This window comes from Schistocerca cancellata, chromosome 5 (assembly GCF_023864275.1).
Source record: "Schistocerca cancellata isolate TAMUIC-IGC-003103 chromosome 5, iqSchCanc2.1, whole genome shotgun sequence".
Taxonomy (NCBI): domain Eukaryota; kingdom Metazoa; phylum Arthropoda; class Insecta; order Orthoptera; family Acrididae; genus Schistocerca; species Schistocerca cancellata.
In genome coordinates, this window is record NC_064630.1 from 119,557,387 (window position 1) to 119,585,009 (window position 27,623).

Below are 27,623 nucleotides of genomic sequence, written 5' to 3' on the forward strand. Positions count from 1 at the left end.
AGCCTGTATTTTTGGCCAAAACAGTGTCATACTTTTTCACTACCATTTGCCCAATATTACTGAGGTCAATCATCCTGCAATTGGCATTCAACAATTTCTGACAGTTTTTGCAAAAGCAACCAGATTATAGGTTTGGTGAAATCATTTTGTGCCTATCATATTGAAACTTAAGATTCTGTTGGAAATTAATCAAACACAGATTCCATGGCATGAAAATGTTCATTATAAAAATTGACAGCTTCGGTCCATGCACACCACACTACATTAGGACAAGCTCGGGCAGCAATGCTAGGTTCAGCAGCAGTTCTCTATACGGCAACACACACTGCAGAGATTTGATAAACACTTTCTTAGTGTATGAAATTATTTTATTTACTTGTGGACAGCTGCCAACACTTCTTCGGCAATACACTGCAGTGCATGGACCAAACTGGTGAAATGGGTTAAATGCCGATAGAATATGTGAAGGGCAGTTGCCACTTTCAGTATGAAGGTCACAGCATCTAAATACATGACAAGAACTTTTTATACTCGGACTCCCCCAAGCCCTAGCAATTTAAGACTGTCATTCACAAAATGAGCTACTGTTGAACGATTTGTGCATTACAACACTTCGCAGGATATCAGCACTGGCTTTGACAATTCTTCTCAGTTGAGGTTGCTGTTGAAACATCTAAATATATCTTCTGCTTCGTTGAAAACTATCCAGCAGTTTTTCCTTATTGTCAGTTCACCAGGAACCTGTTACCCACAGCACTTTCATAGAAATGCACGGTATTCAGGCACTTGAAACTCGTACCATGAGATGATTGCAGCAACAGTAGTGGAGCACATACCATGGAAAAAATCATTTGAGGAGTTTCAAGCCTTTTGCACCTGCATCACTAAAATTCATTTTTTAGAAGATTGAATCACTTTGTTCTTTATGTGCTGTTTGTGTACATGTTGCTGAAGTTGGGCCTTCATAATACATCCGATCCGCTTATTGCATGCTTGGCATAAAACAGTCTCTCCATCAGTACTGAAAGATCATCCTTCGAAACTAAAGATCTTAATTTAGATGATAATTTTGATGTGACAGGAGGCGGCATGAACATAGTCATGAACTCTTAAGAAGTACTATTTAGCAAAATTTTCTTGGCACCCACACTCCTTAGTTCTGCTGAATCTGTAGAAGTTGCTAGTAGATGGAAAACATTGGACTGCTAGTCTTTTGTTTGCCCCATTACCAATCTCGACAGCACATTAAGCCCTTTACTACACACAATAATGGCTACGGCAATGTTACACGTAGTATTGTTATTGTATCTGCTTTGCTTTTTAGGGTTATAAAAACAAATTCAAATAGGGGTAATGCAGGAGTAGGTTTAATAATGAATAAGAAAATAGGAATGCGGGTAAGCCACTACAAACAGCATAGTGAACGCATTATTGTGGCCAAGATAGATACGAAGCCCACACCTACTACAGTAGTACAAGTTTATATGCCAACTAGCTCTGCAGATGATGAAGAAATTGAAGAAATGTATGATGAAATAAAAGAAATTATTCAGATAGTGAAGGGAGACGAAAATTTAATAGTCATGGGTGACTGGAATTCGAGTGTAGGAAAAGGGAGAGAAGGAAACGTAGTAGGTGAATATGGATTGGGGCTAAGAAATGAAAGAGGAAGCCGCCTGGTAGAATTTTGCACAGAGCACAACTTAATCATAGCTAACACTTGGTTTAAGAATCATGATAGAAGGTTGTATACATGGAAGAACCCTGGAGATACTAAAAGGTATCAGATAGATTATATAATGGTAAGACAGAGATTTAGGAACCAGATTTAAATTGTAAGACATTTCCAGGGGCAGATGTGGACTCTGACCACAATCTATTGGTTATGACCTGTAGATTAAAACTGAAGAAACTGCAAAAAGGTGGGAATTTCAGGAGATGGGACCTGGATAAACTGAAAGAACCAGAGGTTGTACAGAGTTTCAGGGAGAGCATAAGGGAACAATTGACAGGAATGGGGGAAAGAAATACAGTAGAAGAAGAATGGGTAGCTTTGAGGGATGAAGTAGTGAAGGCAGCAGAGGATCAAGTAGGTAAAAAGACGAAGGCTAGTAGAAATCCTCGGGTAACAGAAGAAATATTGAATTTAATTGATGAAAAGAGAAAATATAAAAATGCAGTAAATGAAGCAGGCAAAAAGGAATACAAACGTCTCAAAAATGAGATTGACAGGAAGTGCAAAATGGCTAAGCAGACATGGCTAGAGGACAAATGTAAGGATGTAGAGGCTTACCTCACGAGGGGTAAGATGGATACTGCCTACAGGAAAATTAAAGAGACCTTTGGAGATAAGAGAACCACTTGTATGAACATCAAGAGCTCAGATGGAAAGCCAGTTCTAAGCAAAGAAGGGAAAGCAGAAAGGTGGAAGGAGTATGTAGAGGGTCTATACAAGGGCGATGTACTTGAGGACAATATTATGGAAATGGAGGAGGATGTAGATGAAGATGAAATGGGAGATACGATACTGCGTGAAGAGTTTGACAGAGCACTGAAAGACCTGAGTCGAAACAAGGCCCCCGGAGTAGACAGCATTCCATTGGAACTACTGACGGCCTTGGGAGAGCCAGTCCTGACAAAACTCTACCATCTAGTGAGCAAGATGTATGAAACAGGCGAAATACCTTCAGACTTCAAGAAGAATATAATAATTCCAATCCCAAAGAAAGCAGGTGTTGACAGATGTGAAAATTACCGAACTATCAGTTTAATAAGCCACAGCTGCAAAGTACTAACACGAATTCTTTACAGACGAATGGAAAAACTAGTAGAAGCCGACCTTGGGGAAGATCAGTTTTTGATTCCGTAGAAATACTGGAACAAGTGAGGCAATACTGACCTTACGACTTATCTTAGAAGAAAGATTAAGGAAAGGCAAACCTACGTTTCTAGCATTTGTAGACTTAGAGAAAGCTTTTGACAGTGTTGACTGGAATACTCTCTTTCAAATTCTAAAGGTGACAGGGGTAAAATACAGGGAGCGAAAGGCTATTTACAATTTGTACAGAAACCAGATGGCAGTTATAAGAGTCGAGGGACATGAAAGGGAAGCAGTGGTTGGGAAGGGAGTAAGACAGGGTTGTAGCCTCTCCCCGATGTTATTCAATCTCTATATTGAGCAAGCAGTAAAGGAAACAAAAGAAAAATTCGGAGTAGGTATTAAAATCCATGGAGAAGAAATAAAAACTTTGAGGTTCGCCGATGACATTGTAATTCTGTCGGAGACAGCAAAGGACTTAGAAGAGCAGTTGAACGGAATGGATGGTATCTTGAAGGGAGGATATAAGATGAACATCAACAAAAGCAAAACGAGGATAATGGAATGTAGTCTAATTAAGTCGGGTGATGCTGAGGGAATTAGATTAGGAAATGAGACACTTAAAGTAGTAAAGGAGTTTTGCTATTTGGGGAGCAAAATAACTGATGATGGTCGAAGTAGAGAGGATATAAAATGTAGACTGGCAATGGCAAGGAAAGCGTTTATGAAGAAGAGAAATTTCTTAACATCGAGTATGGATTTAAGTATCAGGAAGTCATTTCTGAAAGTATTTGTATGGAGTGTAGCCATGTATGGAAGTGAATCATGGACGATAAATAGTTTGGACAAGAAGAGAATAGAAGCTTTTGAAATGTGGTGCTACAGAAGAATGCTGAAGATTAGATGGGTAGATCACATAACTGTTGTTGTTGTGGTCTTCAGTCCTGAGACTGGTTTGATGCAGCTCTCCATGCTACTCTATCCTGTGCAAGCTTCTTCATCTCCCAGTACCTACTGCAACCTACATCCTTCTGAATCTGCTTAGTGTATTCATCTCTTGGTCTCCCCCGACGATTTTTACCCTCCACGCTGCCCTCCAATACTAAATTGGTGATCCCTTGATGCCTCAGAACATGTCCTACCAACCGATCCCTTCTTCTGGTCAAGTTGTGCCACAAACTTCTCTTCTCCCCAATCCTTTTCTATACTTCCTCATTAGTTATGTGATCTACCCATCTAATCTTCAGCATTCTTCTGTAGCACCACATTTCGAAAGCTTCTATTCTCTTCTTGTCCACACTATTTACTGTCCATGTTTCACTTCCATACATGGCTACACTCCATACAAATACTTTCAGAAATGACTTCCTGACGCTTAAATCTATACTCGATGTTAACAAATTTCTCTTCTTCAGAAACGCTTTCCTTGCCATTGCCAGTCTACATTTTATATCCTCTCTACTTCGACCATCATCAGTTATTTTGCACCCCAAATAGCAAAACTCCTTTACTACTTTAAGTGTCTCATTTCCGAATCTAATACCCTCAGCATCACCCGACTTAACTCGACTACATTCCATTATCCTCGTTTTGCTTTTGTTGATGTTCATCTTATATCCTCCCTTCAAGACACCATCCATTCCGTTCAACTGCTCTTCCAAGTCCTTTGCTGTCTCCGACAGAATTACAATGTCATCGGCGAACCTCAACGTTTTTATTTTTTCTCCATGTATTTTAATACCTATGCCGAATTTTTTCTTTTGTTTCCTTTACTGCTTGCTCAATATACAGATTGAATAACATCGGGGAGAGGCTACAACCCTGTCTTACTCCCTTCCTAACCACTGCTTCCCTTTCATGTCCCTCGACTCTTATAACTGCCATCTGGTTTCTGTACAAATTGTAAATAGCCTTTCGCTCCCTGTATTTTACCCCTGCCACCTTCAGAATTTGAAAGAGAGTATTCCAGTCAACATTGTCAAAAGCTTTCTCTAAGTCTACAAATGCTAGAAACGTAGGTTTGCCTTTCCTTAATCTTTCTTCTAAGATAAGTCGTAAGGTCAGTATTGCCTCACGTGTTCCAGTATTTCTACGGAATCCAAACTGATCTTCCCCGAGGTCAGCTTCTACCAGTTTTTCCATTCGTCTGTAAAGAATTCGTGTTAGTATTTTGCAGCTGTGGCTTATTAAACTGATAGTTCGGTAATTTTCACATCTGTCAACACCTGCTTTCTTTGGGATTGGAATTATTATATTCTTCTTGAAGTCTGAGGGTATTTCTCCTGTTTCATACATCTTGCTCACCAGATGGTAGAGTTTTGTCAGGACTGGCTCTCCCAAGGCCGTCAGTAGTTCCAATGGAATGTTGTCTACTCCCGGGGCCTTGTTTCGACTCAGGTCTTTCAGTGCTCTGTCAAACTCTTCACGTAGTATCGTATCTCCCATTTCATCTTCATCTACATCCTCTTCCATTTCCATAATATTGTCCTCAAGTGCATCGCCCTTGTATAGACCCTCTATATACTCCTTCCACCTTTCTGCTTTCCCTTCTTTGCTTAGAACTGGCTTTCCATCTGAGCTCTTGATGTTCATACAAGTGGTTCTCTTATCTCCAAAGGTCTCTTTAATTTTCCTGTAGGCAGTATCCATCTTACCCCTCGTGAGGTAAGCCTCTACATCCTTACATTTGTCCTCTAGCCATGTCTGCTTAGCCATTTTGCACTTCCTGTCAATCTCATTTTTGAGACGTTTGTATTCCTTTTTGCCTGCTTCATTTACTGCATTTTTATATTTTCTCTTTTCATCAATTAAATTCAATATTTCTTCTGTTACCCAAGGATTTCTACTAGCCCTCGTCTTTTTACCTACATGATCCTCTGCTGCCTTCACTACTTCATCCCTCAAAGCTACCAATTCTTCTTCTACTGTATTTCTTTCCCCCATTCCTGTCAATTGTTCCCTTATGCTCTCCCTGAAACTCTGTACAACCTCTGGTTCTTTCAGTTTATCCAGGTCCCATCTCCTGAAATTCCCACCTTTTTGCAGTTTCTTCAGTTTTAATCTACAGGTCATCACCAATAGATTGTGGTCAGAGTCCACATCTGCCCCTGGAAATGTCTTACAATTTAAAACCTGGTTCCTAAATCTCTGTCTTACCATTATATAATCTATCTGATACCTTTTAGTATCTCCAGGGTTCTTCCATGTATACAACCTTCTGTCATGATTCTTAAACCAAGTGTTAGCTATGATTAAGTTGTGCTCTGTGCAAAATTCTACCAGGCGACTTCCTCTTTCATTTCTTAGCCCCAATCCATATTCACCTACTACGTTTCCTTCTCTCCCTTTTCCTACACTCGAATTCCAGTCACCCATGACTATTAAATTTTCGTCTCCCTTCACTATCTGAATAATTTCTTTTATTTCATCATACATTTCTTCAATTTCTTCGTCATCTGCAGAGCTAGTTGGCATATAAACTTGTACTACTGTAGTAGGTGTGGGCTTCGTATCTATCTTGGCCACAATAATACGTTCACTATGCTGTTTGTAGTAGCTTACCCGCATAACTAATGAGGAAGTATTGAATAGGATTGGGGAGAAGAGAAGTTTGTGGCACAACTTGACCAGAAGAAGGGATCGGTTGGTAGGACATGTTCTGAGGCATCAAGGGATCACCAATTTAGTATTGGAGGGCAGCGTGGAGGGTAAAAATCATAGGGGGAGACCAAGAGATGAATACACTAAGCAGATTCAGAAGGATGTAGGTTGCAGTAGGTACTGGGAGATGAAGAAGCTTGCACAGGATAGAGTAGCATGGAGAGCTGCATCAAACCAGTCTCAGGACTGAAGACCACAACAACAACATTGCTTTTTAGAACTGAAATTACAAATCGTGGAAAATTTAGCAGAAACATGCCCTTCATAATTCAATTCAAAGTGCAGTTAACTCTGTTGTATTGCACTATAATGTGATTTTGGAGATAATTTACTTCCTGTGATTAACTTTTATGGTATGTCTGATTTGGATGTTTTTCTAGGGAGCAGAGATGGTCAGAAGGGTAAAAAAGTGATAATATGTAATTTTACATAGTGTAAAGTTAAAATATGTAAATAGATGTAATCATAGTGAAATACGTAAAAATATGTGATGATACGATGAAATATATCCAAGCTGGCAAATAATTCATGAACATTTACCATATTTACATGCATAGGAGGGAAGGAACCAAATATGTAATTACATAAAAATCTAGGTTCTGTTGATGGTATTAACAACTCACAACAATGACTGAAACACTGGTCTGCAAAACATGGTGAAGCAGTCACATACCTAGAAAAGATTTGATGAAGGAGATGGTGGCCACAGAAATCCATGCTCACATTCTCAAGTTGTTGACTGTAGGACATGGGTGACTAGAAACTGTCACCAAAGACAGTTTGCATAATGAACAGTTCAGTCTTGAGTAAGTAACATTGTTGGAGGAAACAGTTTGATCTTATGCCTGTAGATCAGTGAGAGAGTTTTATTGTGTTAATTGAAGAAAGTTAGAAATAATGGATGAAACAGATTAATGACATACTATCTGTAAAAAGTCCACATACATCCAATAAGATTTCATAGTGGTGCAAATATGTAGAAATATAAAATTGTTTACATCAGAAAATACAGAAAAGTAGTATCCTATGACGACAATATCAATGACTCCCAGTTGGAATCAGCCAATTTATACAAATACCCGGGTGTAATTTTTGTGGGGATATGAAACTGGATGATTACATTAGCTGAGAACTAGGTAAAGCTGACAGCAGATTATGGTTTATTGGCAGCATACCGAGAAAAGAGAGAGTGTTTACAAAAGCTTGTGCATCCAATCTTACAGTATTGCTCATACGTGTGGGACCCATACCAGGACTAATAGGGGATACTGAATGTATACAAAGGTCAGTATGAGTGGTCACAGATTTGCTTAACTCACAGGAGAGCTTTATGAAAGTGCTGAAAAATCTGATTTGAAAGACGCTTTAAGATAGATGCTGATTATCCCGCAAAAGCCTTCTTACAAACTTTCGAGAACCAGTTTTAAGTGAAGAATCTAGAGATATACTTCAGCCCCTTATGCACCACTCTTGAAGGAATTGTAAAGATATGATTACACTAATTATAGCACACACAGAGGCATTTAAGCAGTCATTTTTCCTGCACTTCATATGCAGTTGGACTGAGAAGCAGCCCTGTTTGTTGTACAATGCTAAATGTCTTCTGTCATGCCCTTCACAGAAGTTTGCAGAGTCTGTATGTAGATGTAGAAAGCTCAATAACAGATAAAAATGCAAAAAGAACAAATATCAAAATTGTGTTATCAATAAAGTGAACAATATATATTTATTAAAAATTTCTGTTTATAGTAGAGAGAACATTGAAATGAGCTTCCTTGGCAGATTAAAAATGTTTCCTGATACAGGGACTCGCCCCCCGAAATAGTATGAGACAGATACCCTTAAACGGCAGTTGGTGAAATTATGAATTGTGATCAAATAGTTGATTTGGTAGATTGTTGTTTACGAGAAACAAAAATATATATTCAGGTACCAGTTTGGTATATAGTTTTAATCTGTTAGAAAAGTTTGATCATGGCAGAGGTGCATTTACTGAGTACAAAGCAAGACAAGAAATCCTCTTATCACTACCTCATGTTCAACAGCAATTTGTAAAAGACAGTGAGTGAAGTAAAATAAGTAAGATTGGAAGAAGGGAGAGGAGAGTTGTTTGTTTGATGGCTACATCACATTTCTTGTTGAGAGTAAGAATCACCAGAAGAAATATTGAATGGAATATATAGTCAAGATTGTAAAGAATTAGTGTTGATGGTAAATTAAGGACTGAGTATCACTCTGGGGAGATAAAGGAGTTTGAACTATTGTCAGAACAACACAGTTGAGGCAAGGAAGATTCACTGAAAAATTGTAATAAATTCTATGATCTAGGAAGTGATTTCTACTATGAAAGAGGAGCTGCTTGCCAGTCATCAAAGAGGAAAATAGTGCAGACAAAGAAAACTTTTTTCTGGCAGATATATTTCCAATTTTGAAGAGTGAAGTGCGAAGCAGTTGCTATTTTCTGAAGCTGCTTGTATGAATTTTGGCTCAGTGTATGCGTTATAGATGACTATAAATTCTAAGTGCAGTGACTATGAGATTATTTAGAGCAGTGGTTCTCAACTTGTGGATAATTACCCCAAGGCGGAAAAACTAAACAATTCGATTCTGTTTCAGTCATGAAACTAAATTATTTTCAGTCGATCATTACCATTATCACAATTTTGTAAGACTCATATATTGATTATAGAAGTTATCAATAATTCCTTTTTTCAATTAGTGGCATTAATGCGGTGGAGGTTATAAGTTCCTCAAGTAGTCAACCCACTACACAAGGTGTGCTTTGTTGTGTACATCACTGATGATAAAAGTGAGACGTATGCATAACAAATGCTAAATATCTCAAGAAAATATCTTCTCCAAGTTGTAGATAGTACCTGCAGCAGTACAAAAATTGCTTCACCACTTGCTTCGAAACAGATATATGAATTAATTAACAGCATGACACAGCAGTAACTATGTAAGGGCACAAAGCATTAGCAGCCTGAAGTCTTTCAATTTCTGCCAGTTCAAAAGTAAGGGGTGCAGCAATCAAGTGATTTACAAACAGTAAGTATAGTGCAAGCATTTTAAATATGGTTGCAGTGTGCAGGTCAAGCTAGTGCCACAATGGAGAGGAGTAATGCAGGGGAATTACATTTTGTAACAAGTGGCTATTATCAAGGTGGATAGTTAGCTTTCTTATCTGAGGAGTTGTAGGTAGCACTAGCAGTGCACCACGAATTTCTTCATCATTCATTCTAAAAACACACACACACACACACACACACACACAAAATGACATTCATATTTCATCATTTTGAAAATAAAAGTATCCAAGACAAGTCTGTCATTCTGCAGCTTATTTAGGTGCTAGAGTTTATAGAGTTGGTGATGGTGTTTGTGTGTGTGTGTGTGTGTGTGTGGGGGAGGGGGGGGGGGTTACTAGCTAATGTCTAATTGCACTTGTGGGTAAGGGTCTAAGAAAGTTTGGGAACCAATGATTTAGAGGAAGGATTAGGAAATATCCAGCAAATAAGGGAATTAATAACTCATTGTAATGCTGGTCCACAGTCTCTATAAAGTCTTTTACCTATGTCATTTTCAATTTCTAGCTGTAACAGTTTTTATTATGCTGTTGTTATTTTGCCCCATGGACTATTCTCAGGGACATGGTTATTTTGAACCTGTTTTTATGCCATAATATGACATAGAACCTTATGCATGACAGTGGCACAAGGGCCAAAAATGCAGTGCACCGTCAGAAACAGTCATGGCCAAAAGCAAATGATGACATCATCGAAGAAATAATGAAAGCTAATATACTATCAAACCAATACAATAACAGTGTAAAATTACAGTAAAATATGAATTTCTACTTGTGTATATTATACTTCATTGATGATGTTTTGGACGTCTAGATTGCTCTAGAAATAACCGCCATGAAATTACTATATCTAACCATGAACATTTCGAATGAACAGTCATGAATCATTTCATTGTTTTCTTTGGATCTTCACAAACATGTCACTGTCCTAAGAGTGTCTCATTTTTCAGCAGTCTCTTTAAGTCCCGTGCGGCCCTTAGCAAAAATGTTCAGACAGCTATGTATCTTCCTAGGCAGTGTTACCTGAAAGAGAATGTTAACTGTAGCTGTTTTGTGGTGTCCTTGAAGGCATATATAAGTGTTTTGCCACTCTTCTTCTAGGCTACATGATGTAGATTAAACTGATCGTTCAATACAGACCTATTTAGGTTTCACATTGGACCCAGTGAGTGATTCAGTCTGTCTTTTATTGTGAACTTGTTAAAGTCACAGCTTTAGTTTGCACACAGGTTGTCACTGAATTCTGAAAGAAATGTAATCTAGTGTGGCAGTTGTAGTTATCTTAAGAGAATATGAAGCTTATTTTCAGAAGAAGTACTAAGTTTTCCAGTCATCTTTGGAGTAATGGTAGCTTTCATGAAATTCTGTTTTCTCACATTGGCTTATCTTGCAGTTTTGTGCTATGTGCTTCTGAATTTAGGTCGTCACTATTAAACTTATTGGTCTGGGTTGTTGTTGATTGTTGTATTTACAAATATCCAATTTAATCCATTGTGATACGTTTGCATAACATTCATTATAATGCTTTGACAGGATATTCTGGTGATGTCATCCATGAAGTTGGAATAGCAGCATTTTTGTGCAATAATTTCTTTTTACAAGGTAGTTTGGATTCCATGTCAGTAATTTGAAATTTGGAAAATATTCTTCTTCCATTGCCTCTCAGTGTTTCTTCAGTTGAGAGATAATAGCATGCCCTGAGGGTATTTTTGTTCTGTCATTGCAGTGACAAGAAAATGAGTGTTTTTTTCACCTGATGCAGTTCGCTTTTTTGAGGTAAAGCATCATCAGTGGTGTGTAATTATAGATATTTACAATTTAATTAAGATCAAAAAACAGTTTGTTAATAATATATTGCTTTTTACTTACATTGATTTCCGCTTGGTTTCTCGGCTACATTGGAAAATCCCGTCTGCTGTGAGGTTTCGATGTAAGCTGACAATATATGATTGTGAAATATTTGTGTAATTTATAGCAGTTAATGAAGCATATGTTGAGTGTCCTGTCATACATTTGTAATTGCAATAACTGCATCAAAATGTATTTAATACTTGTGGCAGATTAAATAGAAAGAAACATTAAAAATCTTGAAACTTTTATTTTTTGTGCCTAGGTGACAGTACCATTCTCTTTTTACTAATAGAGAATATCCTTGAAGAATTCTTTTAATGTAAGTTACTGCAAAATTTTAAAGGCTAATCTTGTCCATTTGCTTCCTTATAAGAAGTCAGTGTGGAGCTCTGTTTAGAAATTTCTGCCTTCTCTTACTACTGTGATAAGTGTGACCTAGTAAATATGTATTAGTTTTTTCTTTTTTACCTAAAAATCTTAATAAATATGTGTCTTTCTTTTAACATACACCTTCAGAACCTTTTGATTCATGTTGCTAAACACTTACAGTGACACTTTGGTTTAACTACTTGGCACACTCCACCTGATTAAATGCTGTCTCATTGCCCCTGCAGTTGTATTATATACAAGTATTTTTCACAGATGACTTGAGGGGGAACGATGGAGTCACCGCCTACCTGCTCTACGTGGTCAGAAGTATTTCCAACAAGCGACGACAGTGGACTGCTGCTGACCAGTGGGCACAGTGGCTCCATCTCCAGTGGCAGTGGTGGTGGCCAGTTGCCACTCGAGGTAAGCGACAAAACTTGAGATCCGCAAATCAGAAGACTATTACCGTGTTAATCAGTTTTCAAAACTTGATGTCTTTCAGCTCCTCGAGAGCGACGGAGAAGAAAAGTCTCTTTCGCAAGATGACTCCCTGGACTACTCGGACGGCATGTGTGGAGAGAATTTCAATACACTGAAGAAAGGTCCTGGCTGGCCTGACCTTCCGGGAGATGGCTGCAAGCATGTGATACCTATCGATCCCCCACCAGAATTTCAGGACAGCCCTCCAGAATCACTACTGAAGTTTGAGCGATGTCTGGAAAGGTTTGCATTGCGCCTTGTGGCTGCCGTTTTAGAAGAAGCACTTCGTGTGTCTTCCAAATCTGTGGTGCATCCGGAAAGTGTGAAACCTGACAACAGTCCAAAGAAGGTGCAAGTGACAAATGTCCAGCAGCAGTTCCGCAGTCGAGCGCGGCTGTGTTGGACCCCTGAACTGCTTGCATTCAGCCCCTGTCACCGGCCCAGTTCTCGAAGTTCACTTTCATCTTCGCGGCTTTCCAGCTCACACAATTCATTATCGGTTCCCGCAGCAAATCGTGCCGACGATTCGAGCTTCATCACTTCTGCTATGTCACATGATGTTCTTACTGCTGGTGACATCAGTGATGTGTATAATGTGCCGTTTGATAGTGACATATACGCGGTACCTGTAGACGTGGTGCGCCCCGAAGTGAGAGTACCACCCAGTAGGCCCAAGCGACACCATCGGAAACCGCGAAGAAGACACACCTCGTCATCTGGAGTAGGTAGTGCAAAGTGTGCACCTGGCAACACTGGCTGTAGAAGTGGAAAGCCCACACCCCCTGTGAGTGTGTGCTCAGGAGGGGGATCTGGAGGCGGCAGCAAACGGCACAGTGTTCCTGGTACATCAAAACGTCGAGTTGCCGAGCCCGTCCACATGACTCTCCACGAAGTGAGGCAGTACCTACAGAATTTGTATTCCAGTTCTAGTGACTCTTCAGAAAACAGACCCATTGCAAAACACCGTCAGACTGGCAACACTGCTCCTTCAGTTACAAATACATTCGGAACTGTTTCTGGGAGTACCACAGATGCTGCTGATATTAGGAGAAATAAAAAGAACAATTTTGTAATAAATATTAAAAATAAGAAAGCCAAAGAATCATGTGATATTGTTCAGGACAGGGGAAATATTAAGAATGAAAATTCTGTTTGTGAAAAGGAAAAACAAAAGAAATCATCTGGTAGACATAGCTTTACAATGAGCTTGAAGCAAACACTTTGCAACATATTTAGATTTCGAAAATTTTCCTCGCCTGACCGCAGTGTGATCAAGCGGGAACCTGTTGCACAACAACCGAAGCCTTCAGTTGAACCTTGCAAGATATCTAATGGCACGGTTAATTTGGAAGGAAAACCACCGTTCCTTAGACGGGCTCTTCCACCGCTTCCAGCTGTAACATCAAATGATGCTTTGGAAACAAATGGCGCAATGGATGCAACACCATTGCCCTCTCCCGATGATGGACAGTTAATAAATGAAGATGATGATGATGTGGAAATTGCAGGAGAAGAGTTGAGCATGGACTTTGCTTCCAGTATAGAAAAAGTGAAAGATGTAAGTATACTTACATTCTAATAATATATTTTGATGTGTGATAAGATAATCCGTGATTCTCGTTTGCTTCAATTTCAACTGCATTTCTCATGATTTTTATTTTAGTTAATAATTGTAGTCAAAAGTGGAATAGTTTTGACCTTTTTAAGGATTCCACAAAATCTCTTTTTAAATCTACCATCATATAAACTGAACATTGCATATGCAGAAAAATGTGAACGTCATGTTTGTTTCGAGAACATATCTTTTTTTAGTGTGTATTATTGAGCTGTTTGTAGATTTAATTATTCCATTGTAAGTAGCAGTGTATCATACGTAGAAATAGTCTCATCTAAGTCACTGGTTCAAGCTCCTGAATCCCAAATGTGGCATAAAAATTCATATCATTTGATGCTACACTAACATTCCTTTTTTTTCCCAGTCACAATTTCTTTTACAGATATTCTGGCCTGCATTTGTAATTGTGCAGCATTGTGCAAGTCTGATATCAGCATGTTGCTTCCTAAGAAGATAACATTATAAAGAGCACAGGGCCATAATGTATGTCCTGAACGAAAGAGGTGCTTATTACCTACTAATGAGTGATCACTAGATTGAGAATGCAGGGCGAGTCAAAAAGGACTTTACAGCTTTTTTTTCCCAGTCACAATTTCTTTTACAGATATTCTGGCCTGCATTTGTAATTGTGCAGCATTGTGCAAATCTGATATCAGCATGTTGCTTCCTAAGAAGATAACATTATAAAGAGCACAGGGCCATAATGTATGTCCTGAACGAAAGAGGTGCTTATTACCTACTAATGAGTGATCACTAGATTGAGAATGCAGGGCGAGTCAAAAAGGACTTTACAGCTTTGGAATGCTATAAAATTTTATAAAGAGAACTTACAGAATCAGTAGATGTGTCATTTTTTAGCAGATAATCTCAAGTTTCACATAAGAGTGTGAAGTGTCATTTTGGTTTGATGTGACTGTCATTTGTGATGTGGCGAACATCCCACTGGTAATAAATATCTTCCCACACTCATTGCAGCAAATTGGTTGTAACTTGTGCAATGACAGCATAGATTCGATTTTTCAGCTCAGCTAAATTGTTTGGTAGGGGAGGAACATACACATGGTCTTTAATGCAACCCCAGAGAAAGAAATCCAGTGGTGTCAAGTCTGGGGAGCGAGGTAGCCATGCATTTGACCCTTCACGGCTAATCCACCAACCTGCAGAGCAATTGCCAAAAAAAACCTCGAACTTCCTTGAAAAATGAGGTGGTGCACCTCTTGCTACTAGTAAACCATCCCATCTCTGTCATCTTCATCGATCTGTGGAATTAAAAAATTTGAAGCATATCCAGATACACAATACCAGTGACAGCACGCTCAGCACCAGTGAAAGTTGTCATTTTAACTTTGATGGCGGAATGGGGTTCTGATGCACTGCGTGAATCAAACTTGAGGTTGTTGCTACAAAATGATACATCTATCGATTCTGTAAGTTATCTCAATAAATATATATCTATATTATTCCAGAGTTGTAAAATTTTTTTTATCTCACGAGACTCGGAGGGCTATAGACACAGGTTCCCAGGTAGATGCCATGTTTCTTGACTTCCGCAAGGCGTTCGATACAATTCCCCACAGTTTTTAATGAACAAAGTAAGAGCATATGGGCTATCAGACCAATTGTGTGATTGGATTGAAGAGTTCCTAGATAACAGAACGTAGCATGTCATTCTCAATGGAGAGAAGTCTTCCTAAGTAAGAGTGATTTCAGGTGTGCCACAGGGGAGTGTCGTAGGACCGTTGCTATTCACAATATACATAAACGACCTTGTGGATAACATCGGAAGTTCACTGAGGCTTTTTGCGGATGATGCTGTGGTATATAGGAGAGGTTGTAACAATGGAAAATTGTACTGAAATGCAGGAGGATCTGCAACGAATTGATGCATGGTGCAGGGAATGGCAATTGAGTCTCAATGTAGACGAGTGTAATGTGCTGTGAATACATAGAAAGAAAGATCCTTTATCATTTAGCTACAATATAGCAGGTCAGCAACTGGAAGCAGTTAATTCCATAAATTATCTGGGAGTAGGCATTAGGAGTGATTTAAAATGGAATGATCATATAAAGTTGATCATCGGTAAAGCAGATGCCAGACTGAGATTCATTGGAAGAATCCTAAGGAAATGCAATCCGAAAACAAAGGAAGTAGGTTACAGTACACTTGTTCGCCCACTGCATGAATATTGCTCACCAGTTTGGGATCCGTACCAGATAGGGTTGATAGAAGAGAGAGAGAAGATCCAATGGAGAGCAGCACGCTTTGTTACAGGATCATTTAGTAATCGTGAAAGTGTTACGGAGATGATAGATAAACTCCAGTGGAAGAATTTGCAGGAGAGACGCTCAGTAGCTTGGTACGGGCTTTTGTTGAAGTTTCGAGAACATACCTTCACTGAGGAGTCAAGCAGTATATTGCTCCCTCCTACATATATCTTGCGAAGAGACCATGAGGATAAAATCAGAGAGATTAGAGCCCACACAGAGGCATACTGACCATCTTTCTTTCCACAAACAATACGAGACTGGATTAGAAGGGAGAACCGATAGAGGTACTCAAAGTACCCTCCGCCATGCACCGTCAGGTGGGTTGCGGAGTATGGATGTAGATGTAGATATTACCTTAGCTAGTTGTCATCTACGTTCTGCTGACTTGGTAAACCTCAAGTTGTGAAACCCTTACATCTGGTCGTTCACATAATGGGGAAACTACCACTCGTCAAAATGTGTAGCTTTTTCTCAGGTTGGTGAAACCTGATCATTCTCATAGGAGGTACAGAACTTAAAATGTAAAGTTGTTCCCTGCCTGTAGATTGATTTGAAACACCACAATACTTTATGAGGCAAGGCCCTGTTATAGGTGGTATATCCCATTGCTCTAGTGACCTTTAAACTGACTTTCCCAGCCATTTACATGCATAAAATTCCCCAGCAAAAGTATACAAAAAATAGAATCATGAAGAGAGATGAATTGTCATTGTATACGAACTGTGTAATATTGATGTGCAAGTATTAATATTTTTTCCACACAGTATTAATATTTTTGGATTATCAAAATATTACTATATTGCTGCTGTTTGTATATGCTACTGCAGCTGCTGTGCTGATGTGGAAACAGCAAATAGGAGGAGGTTGTACATAGCATCAAACATGTACTGTATCACGCACAATAATTTCTTATATGATGAGCAGTACATTGTACACAGGACTCTTAACGAATCATACAAGTTTATCTACAATATTAGCTATTTGCCAGGGTACTTCAATATGTTTGAAACTCTGTCTCTCCTGTTTGACATCATCTGCTTCCGGCTGTAGACTTGCGGTACATGTGCCATTGCAACAGCACACAGTGTCCAAAAACACTACAAACACTACAGAACAAAACATTATGAATGTGAATGCTGTCACTTGTTTACTATGTAGGAGAAATTAGTATTTTCAGACAAACTTCACTTCAAACTGCCCTGTAGTGATTTCGGTGTATATATTAGACATTATTGCGCTGGCCACACCCACCCGGATAGCCAAGCATATTAAAGCGCCGCCTCCAGGACGGGGTGTATGTGGTTTTTAGGCAGTTTTCCACATTCCATAAGCTGAATACCAGGCTGGTATGCATGTCCCTCACCGGTTACACAGTTTTCAAATATTTCAAAAATTTTGCTCGCTTTCACCTGAATAACACTATAGATGGATCAGAATAACGAAGATATTAATGTCTAGTTGTTCACTGGGCTGCTACCGCAGCAACAGCCAATCAGAGAATGCACTTGACTGCACCTCCTGTTCCGTTCACCATTGTTGAATCTCCCTGTTACTGCAGGTAGCGGCTACTGTAGCCATTTGTAGATTATGCTTGCAGCCATTAACATTAACAGTTGGAATCTGTTTCATTTTGTGGTTTATTTCTCTGTGCAGCGAGTTTATTTTGCACAGCAGAATGTCTTATACCACTAGCGGAAATGTGCATAAAAGTGTGGCTGCTAAACGGAAAGTTCAGTGATCTACTCATACTTTGTGTGTCAGGCACATGACTTTGTGTGCTCGGTGTGAGAATATTTTGAGAAAGAGAGAGACAATGGTGCAACTCTGTTGCCTCTTAACGAAGGTTGTCGAAAGAGCTGCAGACACCTTGAAGATACACACAAATACTGTCATCAGAATTTGTAAGATACACACAAATACTGTTGTCAGAATTTGTAAGGAGAAATACTGTGCAGAAGGGAAAAAGCCTGATTCATCCAAACAGCAGATACCTAGGAAGAAGAGCAGGAGAGAACCAAGCGTAAAAATTCAACAATATGCTGTTTGGCACCACATATATGGATCTTGCAATTGAAAAGAACATCCAACTATTAAAAAATTGTGGGTTACTCATCGTGAGGCAGAGTTATTAAGTGGCAGCAAAATGTCTCTGTTAATGGTTGTCAGAGCCCTTGGTTTTTGGTAATGGACAGAAAATTGTAATGGGGAGAGGCAGCATTGTAGTATGGCATTGTCGATTTTTGAGAACTGTTGTTCAAGTGCCATTTGAAGACGTTATATGGCTACATCTACATCTACATCTACATCTACATCTATACTCCGCGAGCCACCTTACGGTGTGTGGCGGAGGGTACTTATTGTACCACTATCTGATCCCCCCTTCCCTGTTCCATTCACGAATTGTGCGTGGGAAGGACTGCTTGTAAGTCTCCGTATTTGCTCTAATTTCTCGGATCTTTTCGTTGTGATCATTACGCGAGATATATGTGGGCGGTAGTAATATGTTGCCCATCTCTTCCCGGAATGTGCTCTCTCGTAATTTCGATAATAAACCTCTCCGTATTGCGTAACGCCTTTCTTGAAGTGTCCGCCACTGGAGCTTGTTCAGCATCTCCGTAACGCTCTCGCGCTGACTAAATGTCCCCATGACGAATCGCGCTGCTTTTCGCTGGATCATGTCTATCTCTTCTATTAATCCAACCTGGTAAGGGTCCCATACTGATGAGCAATACTCAAGAATCGGACGAACAAGCGTTTTGTAAGCTACTTCTTTCGTCGATGAGTCACATTTTCTTAGAATTCTTCCTATGAATCTCAACCTGGCGCCTGCTTTTCCCACTATTTGTTTTATGTGATCATTCCACTTCAGATCGCTCCGGATAGTAACTCCTAAGTATTTTACGGTCGTTACCGCTTCCAATGATTTACCACCTATGGCATAATCGTACTGGAATGGATTTCTGCCCCTATGTATGCGCATTATATTACATTTATCTACGTTTAGGGAAAGCTGCCAGCTGTCGCACCATGCATTAATCCTCTGCAGGTCTTCCTGGAGTACGTACGAGTCTTCTGATGTTGCTACTTTCTTGTAGACAACCGTGTCATCTGCAAATAGCCTCACGGAGCTACCGATGTTGTCAACTAAGTCATTTATGTATATTGTAAACAATAAAGGTCCTATCACGCTTCCTTGCGGTACTCCCGAAATTACCTCTACATCTGCAGATTTTGAACCGTTAAGAATGACATGTTGTGTTCTTTCTTCTAGGAAATCCTGAATCCAATCACAAACCTGGTCCGATATTCCGTAAGCTCGTATTTTTTTCACTAAACGTAAGTGCGGAACCGTATCAAATGCCTTCCTGAAGTCCAGGAATACGGCATCAATCTGCTCGCCAGTGTCTACGGCACTGTGAATTTCTTGGGCAAATAGGGCGAGCTGAGTTTCACATGATCTCTGTTTGCGGAATCCATGTTGGTTATGATGAAGGAGATTTGTATTATCTAAGAACGTCATAATACGAGAACACAAAACATGTTCCATTATTCTACAACAGATTGACGTAAGCGAAATAGGCCTATAATTATTCGCATCTGATTTATGACCCTTCTTGAAAATGGGAACGACCTGCGCTTTCTTCCAGTTGCTAGGTACTTTACGTTCTTCCAGCGATCTACGATAAATTGCTGATAGAAAGGGGGCAAGTTCTTTAGCATAATCACTGTAGAATCTTAAGGGTATCTCGTCTGGTCCGGATGCTTTTCCGCTACTAAGTGATAGCAGTTGTTTTTCAATTCCGATATCGTTTATTTCAATATTTTCCATTTTGGCGTCCGTGCGACGGCTGAAGTCAGGGACCGTGTTACGATTTTCCGCAGTGAAACAGTTTCGGAACACTGAATTCAGTATTTCTGTCTTTCTTCGGTCGTCCTCTGTTTCGGTGCCATCGTGGTCAACGAGTGACTGAATAGGGGATTTAGATCCGCTTACCGATTTTACATATGACCAAAACTTTTTAGGGTTCTTGTTTAGATTGTTTGCCAATGTTTTATGTTCGAATTCGTTGAATGCTTCTCTCATTGCTCTCTTTACGCTCTTTTTCGCTTCGTTCAGCTTTTCCTTATCAGCTATGATTCGACTACTCTTAAACCTATGATGAAGCTTTCTTTGTTTCCGTAGTACCTTTCGTACATGATTGTTATACCACGGTGGATCTTTCCCCTCGCTTTGGACCTTAGTCGGTACGAACTTATCTAAGGCGTACTGGACGATGTTTCTGAATTTTTTCCATTTTTGTTCCACATCCTCTTCCTCAGAAATGAACGTTTGATGGTGGTCACTCAGATATTCTGCGATTTGTGCCCTATCACTCTTGTTAAGCAAATATATTTTCCTTCCTTTCTTGGCATTTCTTATTACACTTGTAGTCATTCATGCAACCACTGACTTATGATCACTGATACCCTCTTCTACATTCACGGAGTCGAAAAGTTCCGGTCTATTTGTTGCTATGAGGTCTAAAACGTTAGCTTCACGAGTTGGTTCTCTAACTATCTGCTCGAAGTAATTCTCGGACAAGGCAGTCAGGATAATGTCACAAGAGTCTCTGTCCCTGGCTCCAGTTCTGATTGTGTGACTATCCCATTCTATACCTGGTAGATTGAAGTCTCCCCCTATTACAATAGTATGATCACGAAACTTCTTCACGACGTTCTGCAGGTTCTCTCTGAGGCGCTCAACTACTACGGTTGCTGATGCAGGTGGTCTATAGAAGCATCCGACTATCATATCTGACCCACCTTTGATACTTAGCTTAACCCAGATTATTTCACATTCGCATTCGCTAATAACTTCACTGGATATTATTGAATTCTTTACTGCTATAAATACTCCTCCACCATTGGCGTTTATCCTATCCTTGCGGTATATATTCCATTCTGTGTCTAGGATTTCGTTACTGTTCACTTCCGGTTTTAACCAACTTTCCGTTCCTAATACTATATGCGCACTATTTCCTTCAATAAGAGATACTAATTCAGGAACCTTGCCCTGGATACTCCTGCAGTTTACCAATATTACGTTAACTTTTCCTGTTTTTGGTCTCTGAGGACGGACGTTCTTTATCAACGATGATAATGTCCTCTCTGGTAAGCCGTCAGGTATTTTATCGTTTTGCCCAAGGGGGGGTCCCTCTAACCTAAAAAACCCCCGTGTGCACGCCACACGTACTCTGCTACCCTAGTAGCTGCTTCCGGTGTGTAGTGCACGCCTGACCTGTCTAGGGGGGCCCTACAGTTCTCCACCCAATAACGGAGGTCGATGAATTTGCAACCATTATAGTCGCAGAGTCGTCTGAGCCTCTGGTTTAGACCCTCCACACGGCTCCAAACCAGAGGACCGCGATCGACTCTGGGCACTATGCTGCAGATATTAAGCTCAGCTTGCACTCCGCGTGCGATGCTGGTTGTCTTCACCAAATCAGCCAGCCGCCGGAAGGAACCAAGGATGGCCTCAGAACCCAAGCGGCAGGCGTCATTCGTTCCGACATGTGCTACTATCTGCAGCCGGTCACACCCAGTGCGTTCAATGGCTTGATGAAACCTGAAGAAATGTGGATCATTCTGTCAGGAAAGACTGAACAGATGGTAGTTTATGTTGAAATTCTGCTATTGTCCTGGGAAAGGACGCAAGAATTATTGTCTTGTGTGCTGGAAGTGCATCTGGTTTCTTACCTAACTGTCTCCACATTTACAAATTGAGGAAAACAAACGACTACCATGAGGAGATGAACCACAATAGTTTTCTGAAGTGGTTCAAGGGTCAACTCTGGAAAATGTAAATCAGCTGTCTGTCATGGTAATGAATAATGCCTCATACCATTCAGTTATTAAAGATAAAGTGCCAGTGATGGCAACGAAAATGTTGAAGTGTTGAAACACCACAATGTGAAAATTCAAAATGATTTATGTAAGGCAGAACTCATGGAAATAATAAAGATAAGCCACAGTTTCAACAGTATGTTATGGACAAGGTAGCTAAAGAACATGGCCACAGGGTTCTTAGGCTTCCACCATACCACTGCCACTATACCACCATCGAAATGCTTTGGGCACGAATTAAAAGTTACGTGGCAACAGAAAACAAAGCTTCACTGTTGCAGAAATTCAAAGATTATTAGAGGAAGCAATGGCACAAATAACACCAGAGAAGTGGAGAAATGTTATACACGTTTGTTAAAGAACCGTGGAAAAGTGAAATGAGTGTTGAGACTAATATAGAGACTAATATAGAAAATATAATTATATCCTTGGGCAATTCCAGTGGCTAGTCCATGGACCAGAACTCATATAACAGCAGTGTCAAGGAAGAAAGCAATTATGAAGTGGCATTTACCCTTTGCCTCAATTCGTCTTTATTTTTATGTTTTTATTTAGAATTTTTGACTGAATGGTGTGTAGTGCGGTTGCACAATAATTATCATCTCATTATTAAGGTATACACAAGTGTGACATTCTGCATGCACACTTCAGTGATTGGTAAGTACTCAAGCAGTTTATATTATTTTAATATTATTAGTTATTGTATTTACATAAACAATTCATACCCATTATAACACTCCTTACATATTGAATACGACAACTGAACATGATTTATTCTGATTATTGTAAAAACAGTGCTCTTCTTGTTGCTTTTGATGAGATATACAAATAATAAGAACACAGTATCATTTTATATATGGGAGTGTGTTTGTCAAGCCACAAAGATATAATGATCCTGTAAAGCGAACTCAATACTGTACATTAAAAGGGCAACGTGAGAAGGTACTGCAGTAAGGAACCACACAGCTGTTGCTGCTACAGCCATAGTGCGTACACACGCACCAGCAAACCAAAAACCTCACTTCCTTTCATTCTCAGCTGTGCCTCATTGTCAATCACTGTTATTCTGATCCGGTCATACATACAGACATTTGGGGGGGGGGGGGGCGGTAAACATATTCTATCCTGGTGGCCTAATTGGGTGGCAACAGGAAGGGCATCCGGCCACCCCTTAAACTAATCATGGCAAATCTATAAATAACCTTCCCAATCCTGTGCCGATGCAGGACAAAGGTGCAGGAAAAAGAGATTATTGTGGTAACCTTAACATTACGTCCTGTATGGGAGTCCAATGGTAGAGGCATTATTGCATGCATCACATGATAATTGACCCACATTTATTGAGTGAAATTTGAACAGCAACCACTACATCTGGCAGGTTTGAGAGCTTGTGCAACCACTAAATCTGGCAGGTTTCAGAGCTTGTGATGCTGCCCCTCTTTAAAGCAATTCTGTATGACATTTTTTAACAAGATGATGATTGGCCATTTGTGCCAAGGAATGTACGAACTGTTTCAAGAGAAGGGTGGATGTCAATGCTTTCCTGGTGGCAAATTTGCCAGATATGTCAGTCATTAAACATGTCTGGTTTGACAATTTATTTGTCACCCTCCTTCAGCAAGCACTGTTGTGCTTTGTGGACAGTAATATAAATTATTTGTGTGTGGGGCAGTTGATTTCATAGACTATAGTGAAGCCCTGTTTAAATTCATACTGTGACATTTAAGAGGCTTTGATGGCAGAATATGGAAACTTTGGAACCTTCTTGATAATCAAAGTTAGAGGTTTAAGTTCATGTAAAATGTGTTGCCAACATGCTCATTTTCCTTCAAAGAGTATGTTGTATGAATGCATAGCTGATAATATGGTTTCTTGGTCACAAACAAAACTCTGATTTGATTTTGTGTGTGCCGTGCAGTTAATATAAGACCTATTGAAAATAATTCCAAAAATGGAGTGTAATTATTGCATAAAGCACTGTAGTCATTTTATTTGATTTCATAGTCACTTTCATTTTCTGTAAGTGTCTTAGAATTCCCTCACTGATTTAATCTTTTACCTGTTACCCAACTTTTGTAATTCTGTTCCAGTTTGTTGTCTATACAGTCACAATCATTCATCTTATTTGGATTATTCTGAATACAGATACTTGTTGTATGTTTGCACTATGTGGACTTCCTCTTTTTGCTATTAAGTTTTGTGTCATCATAATTCTCTCCCCCTCCCTCCCTCCCTCCCCAAATTAGAGATTTGATTTGCCCATTAAATAATATCATCATTTGGCATTGGTAACTGGATGTCTTGGTCATTGCATGTAAATTTAATTTATAATGCCATTTTCATAATTCTGCCATTCATGTAATGCTATATGTACAATGTTACTCTTTCAAGGAGGGAGAGCGCATCAGTGTGTAATGCACACATTATTATAATTTTACTGTAGTAAATAGCGTTTCAAAGAGGCATTTTCCATATGTTTTGTGTTCTGTTAGGACCCACTGGCAGTGAGGTACTAACAACACATGTGCTAAATGGGAGAGGGAGTGGTGGTAAGAGAAAGAGAAGGTGGGGGGAGTGACCACAGGTTTTCACTCTTATATTTTCTCTGGGCTTATTTCATTGTGTATTTTGCTTCCCTTTCTGCTAAACTTGGTGATGATGAATAGTTATTCTAAAGAATATTGGCCTGGTGACCAGTCAATGCATCATCCTTGACCTAAGGTGTAATTTGACTTGAGATCAGCAGACAGTTGTCCCAGCTATTGGTGTCATCTTTTGTAACCTGGCCTCTACATCTCCTTCAAGCAGATACTCAATTCTCCCCGAAATGCCAAATGGGACCTGTTCCAGTCCTTTCGCTAGCAGGATAAATACATAATGTGTAAGCCACCAACCTGATTTCCTGCAGTCTCTTGTCACCTCTTTGGTAGAATGTCAGTCTATTGTCTTGAAGTTGAAAATCTTATTTAGTTTTTGATGATGTTTGCGTGGAAAATGTAACCAACACCACAGTTTAGGTTGCTCTGTTTTTTACTCATTTGTTAGCCTCGGTGTTGTATTGTTGTGACATTGACCAGTTTTTCTTTGTGAGATTATTAGCACCGAAAAGCCAGTTGGCACCCACAAAAAACCAAGAGTCTAGTTGCAGAATTACTCAGATAAATTGTAAAGGTACGGAAGCACTAATAATGAAACACTGTCCAATAAACAGTGATAGTTCTGACAAGTCACCAAACAAAAAAATTTAAGTGTGGCATAGAACGCAGCCCATATTTACACAAATCACCGTAGTTCACATACAGCATTTTCTTTTTAGTAATCCACTAGATAGATGTACACTGCAGTAGTTCACTTAGTTCAGTCATTAATGAAAGTCACAATTTTCAACAATCTCTCGTTCTGCTGACAATAATAGTCCAAGCCTTATACCAAGTCCAACACATTTCATTCAAAATATTCTTCAACTTAAGTTAAAAGACATCACTTTAAGCTTTTAAACATGGACATTATTGTTTTCATGTATACCGATACAGGTATTTTTGCAAACAACTTGTGCATGGCAATTGCATGAACATACACTGTGGCCATACTTAACTAAAGTGTTGCATGCTTGATACTTCAACTAGGACTGGGCACAGACTGTAGACTTTGAGTGACGTCTGACTGTATAAAGACTGTTAAATGAACAAATTGTTATTTCAGGAACTCCAAAAGCATTTAAAAATGGCAAGGTTAGATTTTGCTGTTTATTATGGACTATAATTATTGCTAAAACTTTGGTTTACCAAAAATGTGTTACTCGAGAAATTTAGAAAAGTTTATGTCTTCACTTCATGCATCCACATTGGGAGTATCTTACATATGAGTACAAGCACCATTAAGAAAATTATTGTAAATTGTGCAAAAATGTTAATTGATGACTCAGTCAATTAATAAAGTCTCATCTGGTGAATGAAAACCTGGTTAACAAAAGTAGAATGGCAAAGATCAGAAGCTAACGAGTACTGAGGTGCAGTCAGCAATGGCAGATGTAGCTGTTTCTCAAACTGAATATTAATTGTTTCATAAATTAATTAGTTTCACATAAATTTGAAATCCATTGTAGAATTTGCAGTAGCACCAACAGAATTGCTCACATTGAAGTTACAAATTCTCTTGTGTGGGTCTTTGAGGTAGGCCCCATATTTTCGCCATTTTGGAATTCATGATACACATTTTCCAGGATTTCCTCTGGTCTGCTCTTTCCTCTGATGGACACTTTATCCGTTGCACTTTTTGCCATTCTCTCTCTCTCTCCCTCTCCCCCTCCCCCTCTCCCTCTCCCACTCCCCCTCCCCTCCCCCGTAGCGATGAAGCAGATTTGAGGTCAAAACACAGTATGATTAAACTATTTAAGCTGTGCTTGACAGAATGTGGTCCTTCTAGTGGTCGGGGCATATTGCTAATATTTGGTTTTTTGCTTATCATCGACTTTTATATTCAACTTATCTTGAATTTTTGAAGGCTTCTCCTTTGTTTGTTAATTTGTCATAATTTGGTGGACAGTTTAAACAGTAGGGTTCGACATCCTGTTGACAGTGAGGTCGTGGGAGATGAATGCTACTAAATTATGATCGGGCAAGGTTGGGGAAAAAAATTGACAATGTCCTTTTATAAGGAACTATCCTGGCATTCTCTTTAATTAAGTTAGGAAAACGCCAGAAAACCTGAATCAGGATGGCAAAACATGGAAGTTAAACAACACTCATCCTGAATGTGAGTCCAGGGCCTTAACCTCTGTTCCATGTCACTTCATGTCTGTTAAAAGATGCCATTTTGAAAAGTAAAATGACTGGTGAGTGCCCACGTACTATATTACCAATGAAGAAGTTTTGTAGAAGTGGTGCCTTACACAAATCAGCTTTATGGAGTCCACTTAGTAAAAATATGATCATCGGAGATGAAAACTGCCCACTGGAATTATTGATGGCAGATTTGGAAGAACAACTAATCAGATTCAGCATTTTTGTTTATTAACCCAGAAATGGTGATGACATTGAACACAGATATGGAGTTAATTCTGAATTATTTCATGTGTTGAACAAGTGGATATCTGTTTATTAAAACCTCAGGCCATTGCTGAATACAGACTCAACATACACTATGTGATCAAAAGTATCCGCACACCCCCAGAATCATGTTTTTCATATAAGGTGCATTGTGCTATCACCTACTTCCAGGTACTCCATATCAGCAACCTCAGTAGTTATTAGACATCTTGAGAGAGCAGAATGGGGTACGCTGCGGAACTGGTGGACTTTGAACCTGGTCAGGTGATTGGGTGTCACTTGTGTCATATGACTGTATGCGAGATTTCCACACTCCTAAACATCCCTAGGTCCACTGTTTCTGATGTGATAGTGAAGTGGAAATGTGAAGGGACACATATAGCACAAAAGCGTACATGCCGACCTCGACTGTTGACTGACAGAGACCTCCGACAGTTGAATAGGGTCATAATGTGTAATAGGCAGACATCTATGCAAACCATCACACAGGAATTCCAAACTGCATCAGAATCCACTGCAAGTACTATGACAGTTAGGCGGCAGTTG

General features: G+C 39.4%; 1 protein-coding gene across 3 annotated transcripts in view; it reads left to right on the forward strand.

Annotated features, from left to right (window-relative positions):
• Window positions 1-27,623, forward strand: part of LOC126187843 (uncharacterized) — an 82,771-nt gene that overhangs the window by 10,334 nt on the left and 44,814 nt on the right. For 2 of the 3 annotated variants that reach the window (XM_049929152.1, XM_049929153.1), the window contains exons 3-4: window positions 12,057-12,206; window positions 12,262-13,821. In XM_049929152.1, coding sequence (XP_049785109.1) covers window positions 12,075-12,206; window positions 12,262-13,821 — 1,692 coding nt within the window. In that variant the 5' untranslated portion in view covers window positions 12,057-12,074. The remainder of the gene's footprint in view (window positions 1-12,056; window positions 12,207-12,261; window positions 13,822-27,623) is intronic. The other variant, XM_049929154.1, reaches the window with a different exon arrangement.